The sequence below is a fragment of the Brienomyrus brachyistius genome, chromosome 2, assembly GCF_023856365.1.
Source record: "Brienomyrus brachyistius isolate T26 chromosome 2, BBRACH_0.4, whole genome shotgun sequence".
NCBI classification, from domain to species: domain Eukaryota; kingdom Metazoa; phylum Chordata; class Actinopteri; order Osteoglossiformes; family Mormyridae; genus Brienomyrus; species Brienomyrus brachyistius.
The window spans coordinates 32,431,171-32,441,615 of NC_064534.1; the positions used below are offsets into that span (position 1 = coordinate 32,431,171).

The 10,445-nt window shown below is 43.6% G+C and overlaps 1 protein-coding gene across 2 annotated transcripts; it reads right to left on the reverse strand.

The window, feature by feature from the left end:
• Positions 1 to 380: 380 nt before the first annotated feature.
• ankrd13a (ankyrin repeat domain 13A) lies at positions 381 to 10,357 on the reverse strand. Of its 2 annotated transcripts, none has more exons than XM_048979822.1 (15): positions 9,843 to 10,357; positions 9,098 to 9,233; positions 8,315 to 8,439; positions 8,147 to 8,192; positions 7,558 to 7,701; positions 7,005 to 7,194; positions 6,421 to 6,487; positions 5,851 to 5,932; positions 5,551 to 5,612; positions 4,920 to 5,050; positions 4,638 to 4,795; positions 4,157 to 4,273; positions 3,804 to 3,964; positions 2,215 to 2,255; positions 381 to 2,124 (listed from the first exon to the last, which is right to left on the reverse strand). In XM_048979822.1, the coding sequence occupies exons 1-15, from the start codon at positions 9,939 to 9,941 to the stop codon at positions 1,893 to 1,895; spliced, it is 1,791 nt and encodes a 596-aa protein (XP_048835779.1). In that variant the 5' UTR covers positions 9,942 to 10,357; the 3' UTR covers positions 381 to 1,892. The 2 variants fall into 2 exon arrangements, with proteins under 2 accessions (XP_048835779.1, XP_048835784.1); XM_048979827.1 differs by having other exon boundaries at positions 381 to 2,091; positions 9,843 to 10,355.
• Positions 10,358 to 10,445: the final 88 nt, after the last annotated feature.

Sequence of the window (10,445 nt, forward strand, 5' to 3'; positions counted from 1 at the left end):
GCGAATACTGGGCACTGCGCAAAAACAGAAATAACAATCAACCATAAGGAAGTTACCATGTCAGGACGAAATTCGCCAGAAACACACACTGCCACCTTCTGATCAAACGGCAGGAGTGCTGCAAAATTGCCCTATGCATTTTCAGTGTGGTTAAAAAAAAAACACAATGTAGCCTTTTTATAACGCTTTTCTGTTTTAAAGATCACATTAGTTGTGTGCACAATGGTTTGCATTTCCAAGTAAATTCTTATGTATTACAAAAAAATTAATCACACCTCTGAATGATTAAAGTTTCGTCGACCCATATGCACGGCAAATAATTGATCTGTGCAACTAAATATTGGACATATTAATAAAATGTGAATACAAGCAATAAAGAATAATTTACATCACATTTCATTTATTTTAAAACAATACAAATTAACATAGTTGAACTTTAATTTGAATTAATGGGTGCTTAAGATTTAGCTAAGGCAAACAATGTCAATATCAAAATTAAAGTTACATCCAACTTAAACATAACAGAGCGGTAGAAACGCAGCACTTTGACAGGAATAGAACCCACTAATTCAAAACGCACCGCGCCCCTCATGTGTGAGGCTGCGTGTCTCTCTACTGATTTGTCCTGCCATACTAAGACAGCGAAAGTCGTATATCACCTATGATGATCAGAGAGCTAGGAACTCCTAGTACAACCAGGGCCATACATCAGGAGGTCTCAGAAAACGGTACTGGTGATAAAGTGCTTTTATTTAAAAAAAAAAAAGAAGAAACATTTAGAAACTGAATTGTTTAATCTGTCAAAACGTGAGCTCTATAGTTAATACATTGCATCAAAAAACACGTGGTCTCATTTTTGGCATCGTGATTCTGAAATTCAGTTGAGATCCTGAAGTTCATTAGTACTGCATCAAAATAAAAAACATTACTACATACTGTTGGCTGTCAGTGTGTTTAACTATCCTGGTTTATTCGTTTCAAGAAGTAGGTTTCAAAACAATAAAATCTTAAACTCTTAAATCATCATTAACTCCCTGCCATACATCATCACTTTGGCCTCAAACACACAGCATGCTGTCGGAATCGAAGCATGGGAAGACATCGCTCTGTTTGTGGAAAATGCTACATTCAGCAGAGTCCAATTGGAACCCCAGAGGTCACATGTCCCCCTACCTACTGAAACAAAAAGTAAATTCTCCGACTACTCATCTTACTGGTAAAGGGTCAGTGTTTAACAGTGAACGTCCATGTGAATCGACATATAAAACTATGAGGGAACGGTTTGGAGTGCCCAGCCCCCGCAGGGGTAACACTGCGCCCCGCAAACAGGCACGCTGGCGTGAGTATTGCTCGTCTTGAATTGAGGGGCTCAGAATCTTCTGAGGCACATTTTCATGTCCATCTGGAAGTGCATCCTACCTTGACACACTCATTCTTTTGAAGAATGGAAGATTACGACAGAACCCTGAGAGATCTTAAAAAAATCCCTGAAGTCTCCTAACCACATTGCTATAGTATGGATCGCAACATACAAGTGGAATTAAATGACAATGCTTTGTTGTTTTCCAAGCTGCAGAATCCAAACGGCATTTTAAAAATGTATACCCTAAAAGCAATACTGATTCATGAGACACAGGCATGGCCTGTTAATGACATGCCTACAACAGGATATAAATGTGTGGCTTTATATATATTAGAATAGTAAACAATAATAAATAATGCCAGTCTTGAGCAGATGGGGGCTTATGGTTGATAGTACTAGTTAGTTCTCTGCTTGCAGTTAGTTTGGTGCTGTTCCCTAGCAGGATCTAGATCTGGGTTTTGGACATTTTATACTTCTATTGGCAAATAAAAATTAAAAACGGGGACTAATTCTTGCCGGAGCTCCTCCTCTACTTCTCAGTCAGTGAGAGCTTCAGTATTCGTTCCAGCTCGTCCTCTTCCTCTCTCCTCCGTTGCTCCTCTTCCTCCTGGGCCTGTGCTGAGAGCTCCATAGCGAGCTGCAGGTCGCTGTCCGGGCTGCTGGTGGAGCCAGTGCTGCCTGGGCTTGTAGAGTCACCAAGGTCAACCAGCGCCTCACGCAGGACGGAACTGGAAAGGCAGCAATGCCCATGAATAGCAAGGCTGGGGGTCAACACAAAACACACAGTAACTGAACTGAAAGGAATTGGAAGCATGCTCGCTCGCCAGCATCCAACCACCGCGATGCCCTACCCATTCTCCTGGCTCTTGATCGTCGGGACTCTGGGGATATCCTGGAAAAGCAAAATCACAATAAGAATGACATAAGAAATGAAATATTTATGTCAAGGCCACACACAGCGAGCACGTTCCATAACTGATTGAGGTTTAATACAACTGACTGCAAAGCAGTAAATTAAAACATGTAATGCGCAGGTGGAATTTCCTAGTCAATAAAACATAACACTGAACACTCTTATAAGAGTTCAAACACTCAGCACCAGCGACGGCACCGACCTGCATGAAGTATTTCATAACTCCCACAAAAAATTACTTAATATACGATATGGCCATGACCCTGTTAATTAGAATAATTGCTTAATTAAGCCACACCACTGACACAGGTGTATAACAGTCACACAATCTCCTGCAACGAACACCGGCAGAAGAACTGGTGGTTGTACAGGAGAGGTGACTTGGCATCGTCATAGGTCGTCATCTTTCCAGGACGCCTCATTTTTGCCCTGAAAGAGCTGCAATGGGCAGCCGCAGCAGAAGTGATTAAGGGTCAACATGTCTGGAACCGAGTTCAGCTGCAAAGTGGCACACAAACGCTCAGAAAAGGATCTGATCAACCAACATCAAATCTCACCGGAAGGTCCAGATGTTCCAGCATCTAATGGAAAGCTTTCTCATAAGAGGAGAGGCTATTATAGCAACAACTGGCCAATTAACATCAGAGTAATTCCCTTAGATTCAGAATGAGATGTGAGCAATTTGGTATCTAATTTTGGCCAAATACAGTCAGCGACCCCTGCAGATAACAAAATCCATGGATGCTCAAGTGCCTTATACATAATAGTGTAGTATTTGCATACAAGCAATGCACATCCTCTTATATACTTTAAATCATGTCTAGATTACTTATAATACTGAAAACAATGTAAATCTTTGTTATACTGGATTGTTTATAGAATAAATGACAAGAAAAAAAATGGTCTGAATTTTTACTTTCTGGGCCTGAAATTTCCACCTCTGGACCCAACCATCGTAATATTGAATGGAAAATACAGAGAAAATATATATTCATTCTCGCTCGGGTAAGCACCGCACATCAAATCATTTAGCAGACTGAATCTGAAGATGTGGAACCTGTGGATATGGAGGGCTGACTGTAGTGCATTTAAACTACTTATGGATAAAGATGAATACATTAAAAATTAACCACAGACAGACTGGGTTTATTCTGGAATTCTGAGATTACTATTGAAGTGCCTTTAATTTCGCAATGAGCAGCTGGACAAACAGTTTAAGGCTGTTTTCCGGTATGGAGGGGCTCAGTCATGTGATTTGTCCAACAGCTAGCATGCAGGAGGCGGGGCCTGGCAGCAGGAGGCGGGGCCTGGCAGCAGGAGGCGGGGCCTGGCAGCAGGAAGAGGGGCCTGGCAGCAGGAAGAGGGGCCTGGCAGCAGGAAGAGGGGCCTGGCAGCAGGAAGAGGGGCCGGGCAGCAGGAAGAGGGGCCGGGCAGCAGGAAGAGGGGCCGGGCAGCAGGAAGAGGGGCCGGGCAGCAGGAAGAGGGGCCGGGCAGCAGGAAGAGGGGCCGGGCAGCAGGAGGCCTCACCTGGCTCGTGCTGCATCCTGCCTCGAGGAGGCTCTGGTGGATAGCGAACTGCAGCAGATCCTCCTCATGGTCAGAGTACGACACCGTCCGGTTGCCTCCCCGCTGCCGGTAATGTGCAGGTACCTCAAACACACTGGGGCAGACCTGGAATAGAGGTGGGGCTGCATCGAGGGGTGAGGGGGTAAAACAAAATCTGGGTATGAACTTCATGTAATCAAAGAAATATGAAGGTTTGACATTTCACACATCACCAAACGATAAGGTCACATGAAAGGGCATTCAAAATTGGAATAGAGACTGGCATGTGACCAAGGCTCCCGTACCATGTGACCAAGGCTCCTGCATGGGCCTACCTGTTGCACTGGCATCCACCTCCGTGGTGGGAATTGTTTCTGAATTGTCCTCGGTTCTGCATCTGTTCACGTTCCCAAAGGTGATGCGGGCATTCAGAACATGGAAGAGGGGGATCTCTGTAAGAGCAGCACAGGCACAGCTGTCAGCGAGTGGTGTGCCGCTTAAGGAGAGATATTTCAGAGAGCCAAGTCGGAACTGCTGTTTGACCATTGAGTGTCAGAGAGACAATGTATCTTGAACTGCTCAACTGAAGTTTCTACCAGTACAGCTTAGTAAAACTGTAAGGCACATTGAATATATAACAAAAATGATTGTGGTCCCCCATAAGTGGGCATCTCTGAGGTGCCGCTGCTGCAGCTTTAAGTTAGGCACTGACCATGAATTGCTTTCTGAAAATACAGAACCATTTGTACTGCTGGGTATGTTGTTTATTAAAGGCTTCAGCTAAACGTCCTTGAGTAAATTCATATACAGATGTACCTATCTTGACTGGGAAGCCTGGGGGGAATTTGAGGGTGATGAAGTCGCGCAGCCTGGCGAAGTGGCTGCTGGTGCGAGCCATCAGGTCAATGATGGGCGTCACCTGCTCCACCAGGGACAGCGGGTGCTCCTCACTCATCCACAAGGTGGCCTTAAACCTGGAGGAACGAGGCCACTGTGAAAGAGGCACCAACCCCATGAACCCCCAGCCCCAGATGCCCTCCTACTAATCCACAGTAACTTAAGACTGTTGTCCCTATGACCTTCACAGGCGAGACCAACTTTTGCGTCCGGATGGTGAGCTCTATGGGCCGGCCGATGTCTCTGTCCTGCAGGTCGAAGTCCGGGTTAAAGTACTCCTCGGGCGTGATGGCCGTGGGGTTTGTGGCAGTGGCATACTCCAGGGTCATGTCCTTTTTCCCAACACAAAGGTCAAAGGCCAAAGGTCACCTTCAGTGGAACATTTAATGAGCTCGGCATCCAGTGCGGACGTCCCACAAATACATGTTGAGATCCATGTTGCTCACAGTCAGCAGGATGAATCAGACGGTGAATTAGCCAAACTTAGATTAGTCATCATTATCTGGATAAACATTGCTTATCATTATGCAGCGGAAGATGGCCTTTAATCACACAAAAACCTCAAGTAAAGGAGAAACAAAGAACAAAATAAGCATCAAAGATGTGCAACCAACACTCAATGATCTTACTTAGCCCCTTTATCCATCACAGGGTGGCCAGGAAGGACAAAAAAAAAATAAAAATAAAAAATAAATCACTGAAGCTGTGATTGGATGAATAACGATGATGTAAAGAACAAAGTGGGTGTTTATATATTTCTCTTGAACATAGCGCGTACATGCACTCCAAAATGTTACCTGAGCAAAATGTTTTCACCATGCTGGCTGCTTACCCCTTGAGCGCTAAAGTGTTGTTCTACCGTTCCCAGGAGAGATTCCAGAATATTCCGTTCATCTGGAAGGAGGTTTGGAAACCAAAGAAGTCACATCTCACTGAGAATAAGAATATATTTACAATATTAAACACGAATGAAAAGCTTTGACAAAGAAACTGATTGAAGCAACAAAAAGCAGTAGATTGGCATGGCAATATGGGCACAGCAAATACCCCCGAAAGTGATGCAGTCAACAGGGCCTGCTAATTTCCAGCCTCCAGAGCTCAGCGCATTTAAAGATGCAGAAGCGCTTGGTACCTTTTATTCTGGCCTTCTCCTCGTCAGTGAGGTGCTCCGTCCTCGTTCGGATGACCACATTGACGTTGTTCACAGTGAAGACCTGCCACAAGATCCCATTCCATTTGAGATGGTATTTAGATTAAGAGCTGAGCTTAGCTAACCCAGCAAACCACAAGATGTTCCTTAAAATACTTCTTTAATAATTAACCTTCAAAACATGGAGGCGTCTTCTAGAATGATTCAAAATGTTGCAAGCAATGCTCCATAAAATATTAGTACAATTCATAATTCTCATGGGATATAATTAAACACTTTATTTCAATTAAATAATTTTACTAAAATGAAGCCGACATTTTAAATAATAAACAAGACAAGGGCTCTTTAAGAGATATTGTAGATGTGTATTCCCAGCAGAACCTTGTCATCTGAGGAAGGCAAAGTAATGCATTCAACACTCCGAGAGATTAGCTTAATTCAGTCATGTTGGCTACATGCAACTGAGCAAAATCTACACTAAAGTCTAAGGCAGAGGGAGCTTCCTGCCCAAAGAGGATAAAGGATCCTGCCCTCCACGAGTCCATCTCTCACCTTTGCATCAAAGCCATTGACCACCTCCGTTTTATCTGTCCTCCAGCCCCAGATTCCAGACTTATTTCTGCGGAGTCCATGCAGGGCAACGATTAAAAAGGGGAACACACAAGGAATCGCAATAAAAACAGACAGACACACATAATCTCTCTCTCTCTTCTATGGGTTTTCCCATAGAATTGAATGGACGGTCCCCATTTAGACAGAAAGACCAACTTGTGTGTGTGTGTGTGTGTGTGTGTGTATATATATATATATATATATATATATATATATATAGACACACACACACACACACACACACAGACACACAGGTTAAAAGGGGTCAGAATGCAGGGTCAGCCAGCTACAGGATTCAAACTGGCGACCTTCCAAACACAGACATTGACTCACTCAAGTCACTCAACTTTTATTGTAGAGCAATGACATAGTTTGCCCATGCATCCTTTTGCCAGATTATTTTCATTTTTTGTCATTAATAAGGAAGCAAGACGCAAAGTGCATTGACTGTTTTACACAGTTTTGGCCACGTCACAGCAAACTGGTCCCAGATTTCAGAATTTTACTGAAAACCTGAGCTGTACCTCTCGAAGGCAATGTGTCGCGTGTCCAGGAAGGTGTTGACGATGGGTGTGGTTAACCGCTTGGCTACATCCTGTTGTGCAGGCTGCATGGAGTCCAGTGTTACCTCCTCCATCTCCCGGGAGATATCGAAGCGATCCGTGTCAACTACCTGCTCGTCGTGGTTCACCTCCATCAGCTCTGTAAAACTGTCTGCATCGGACACAGGTGCAACCACACTGAACTGCTGATCCTCAACTTCCATGATACAACGTGTGAAGGTTTGGAGTAATCTTAAACGTATACGCAGCTGTTGGAGGGTTCACAACCCTGTTCCCCGCATTCATACTTGAAGCTTAGGTACTCATGACAAAAATATTCAAACAATACTTTCTTTGAAGTGCTTTATCCCAGTATTAAGACAGCTGGGAGGTGGCTAAAGAAGTTACAGGCAAATCAAACAGAGATGCAGATCCTAGAATGTACGAGTTTAGCCAGATGATGGTAGCAGGCAGACATTAGCGCAGCCACGTAAACCACTCGATACCCCATGGGGATGTCCAGCAAACAACTCACCATCCCCCCTGAAGATGTAGCTCCTCCTGCCTCTGATCCAGGTCATGTTCTCGAAGCCCAGCAGCGTAGCATCAACCCTCAGGTTGGAGCCACTTTTCCAGATTCGGCACACGTCGCTGGGGCACATCCGTGACACCAGGGGGACTGAGGGGGCAGAACATGACACAGATCAGCCAATCATGGGCCGAGCCCTTTCTAGGAGACGAATAGCGAAGAGAGGAACAAGACACTTTGAGACCCATGGTGGGTCAGACTGGTATGTGCCTACAATCACCGCTGCAAGAAGCAATGAAGCTACAAACGACAGTCAGAAAAACCAGGTGATGACTTGCAGAGGACATTGCACCACCCACCACTTCCCCATAACTGTACACAATCAGATAGAATCAATGATCTCTATCAAACGCATAGATACCTAGGTATTACCTGCATTCCTGAACAGAGCTTCTATCCTAACAGTACACAGAATTTTCATTCGAGACACATTGTGCTTTTATGGCTCTTGACACATAGCAATAACATAAATCTATAAATAATTTACGAGGACAAACCCAAGAAGATCACGGCTGCAAAAAACAAAGAAACTCACTCCAACTGGTGAACTCCCACTTCATCTCCATGTAGAAGTCTGGCGACTGAGACACAGAGATGAGGGGAGAAAAATCAGTGATGCAATTGATGATTGCTTCTGAAAAACAGCCTGCTGTGGTTAAATCACAACAGAGGGTGGAAGAGAATGGAAGCGAGAGAGGAGCACCTCACGGATCTTGGACAGCAGCTCGGGAACCCCCCCCAGGGCCGCTGAGGCTTTGTGGTAATCTCGCCTCTGTAGAACCAGCGCCACCATCTCGGGGTCTCCTGTGCTGACAGCCTCCTGCAGCACTGAGAACAGGAGGGCAGACATTTTATTGACTTATTGCTGCTGCTGTCGTTTCAGGTTTTTATCGTCATGTGTGTTTCGAGGAAATTCTCATGCCACGACTGCAGACAAACAGCTGTCCAACAAAAGATGAGGCATGAAATAACGGTGCTTTTTTGAAATAAAATGCATTAAATAGGTGGTGCATCGGTGAACGATTTGCAAATAGTCATGGAGGTAGCAATGTACAGATTTAGAAGGGAAGACATTAAATTTGAACTGGACTTCACTGTACCCCGTTCAATACCATTGCCATGCTTGATAATTGTATCAGACATTATTCTTTTAGTGAAATATATATATTTTTTTTTTAATAAAAAGGTATTTAGGATTGGGGATTTAGAACCAGCAATCTTCAGACTTCTGCAATGTGCAACCACATTATATGCACATTCAGGCTAAACAAGGAGCAAGGATCGTGATTCTAACTGCACTAATTTTATAGTGATGTTGTTTGGAATCTATGCAAATCTACACATCACCTTTGGGTTAAAACAATTCTAAGCTGCTAAGCCATTAAGAAAGCTTCTAGTACATACATTAATGTCTGCAATTGACAGATCGATTGAACCACTAGGTGATCAGCTGACTATTGCCACAAACTGGCAGGAGCCTGCCCACCTGTCCATCCCTTGGCATTCTCCTTGGTTACTTCGGCGCCGTGTCTCAGCAGGACTCTGACCGACTCCAAGTGTCCCAGTGATACGGCCAGGTGGACAGGTGTCCGTCCCCGAGGATCAACCACTTCTATGTTGTTCTAAGAAACAGAAAAAGCCAGAGAAAATTATGAGTCGAAGCTCCCCTTTTCACCGAATGCCCATTCTGAATACATAAATTTATCAGAAATAACTGATTGGATTCTTGGGGGGGGGGGACACGTTCAGGCATTGTACAATCGACTGAAAAACACAGGACTAAAAGCATCTATGGCTAGATGCAAATTGAAAGACAAAACCACATAGGACAGAATGCGTCGTAATAATCTAGTTCAAACATTTAACGTGCGGGTTTAGAAAACCTCTGCACGGTATTATCAATTTATGTAATATTTCAGTCTGTCCCATATTTTATTTCAGCCACCCGAACGCAGTTTTAAGTCGTAGCTACAACCACTAAGTGAGACTACAGGTAAAGCGAAATCAAGCAAATAACTGATCAAGTAGAACCTAACTCAAACACCGATATCATAATTTTATCGTGCTGTAGATAAAATACCGCTTAATGGGCAATTAGCTAGCAACCGATCGAATATTTTGACGTAGGACAACTAAAACGCACAGAGCCATTAACAGCAGCTTGCGGCACCGCTCACCCAGTATATCAAGCATGCACTTGTAGGCAAACCTTAAGAGACATACTTACGTACCGTTTTTATCTCATTCTCTAGTTGTCTATAATCGTTTTCCCAGACCAAAAAATGCAATGGCCATTTAATCCTAAAGTCTTCCTTTGAAACGGAACTCATTCTGCGTAAACTGAATTATGGTGGAGATTCTAATCCGGCGAGCAACTTTCAACGCCACTTTCACACGGCCGCCGAAAACCCAGAACCCTAAATCCGCACGCTTTAACGCCAATATAAAGCAAAACCCGCATTCGCCCAAACAAAATGATAAATTAGACTACTCATAAGTCAAACGCTGGACTAACTTTCCAAAATAAAACTTTTGTACAACAAGGAAGTGACAGGTTGAGTCTATTGCCTCAATGGGGGTGTTTGCAATAAAGGAATTTCACCAAGAATGCCTTAACATCAGTAATACTGGAAGATATAAAAAGAATTTATCTTTTACTTATCTATCATCGTTCTGTTTTTACAAAACGAATTAGGTTTGCTATTTTCTTTTCACATATATAAATGTGCAAAAGCTTGACAAGTGATTAGTTCCGGAACCTAGCCGATACCATTTTATAAAATAGGGGGAATTACAATTATGTTTGATTATGCTTTTGTTATAAATTGGATAAC

What these genes read in the sequence shown, in the direction of transcription:
- ankrd13a (XM_048979822.1), bottom strand. Translation starts at nt 9,941, where the DNA reads ATGAGTTCCGTTTCAAAGGAAGACTTTAGGATTAAATGGCCATTGCAT. An exon ending in CGACACATTGCCTTCGAGAG is followed by an intron (nt 6,488 to 7,004) that starts GTACAGCTCAGG and finishes TGGACTCCGCAG; the next exon opens with AAATAAGTCTGGAATCTGGG. An exon ending in CAGGATGCAGCACGAGCCAG is followed by an intron (nt 2,256 to 3,803) that starts GTGAGGCCTCCT and finishes TTGCTTTTCCAG; the next exon opens with GATATCCCCAGAGTCCCGAC.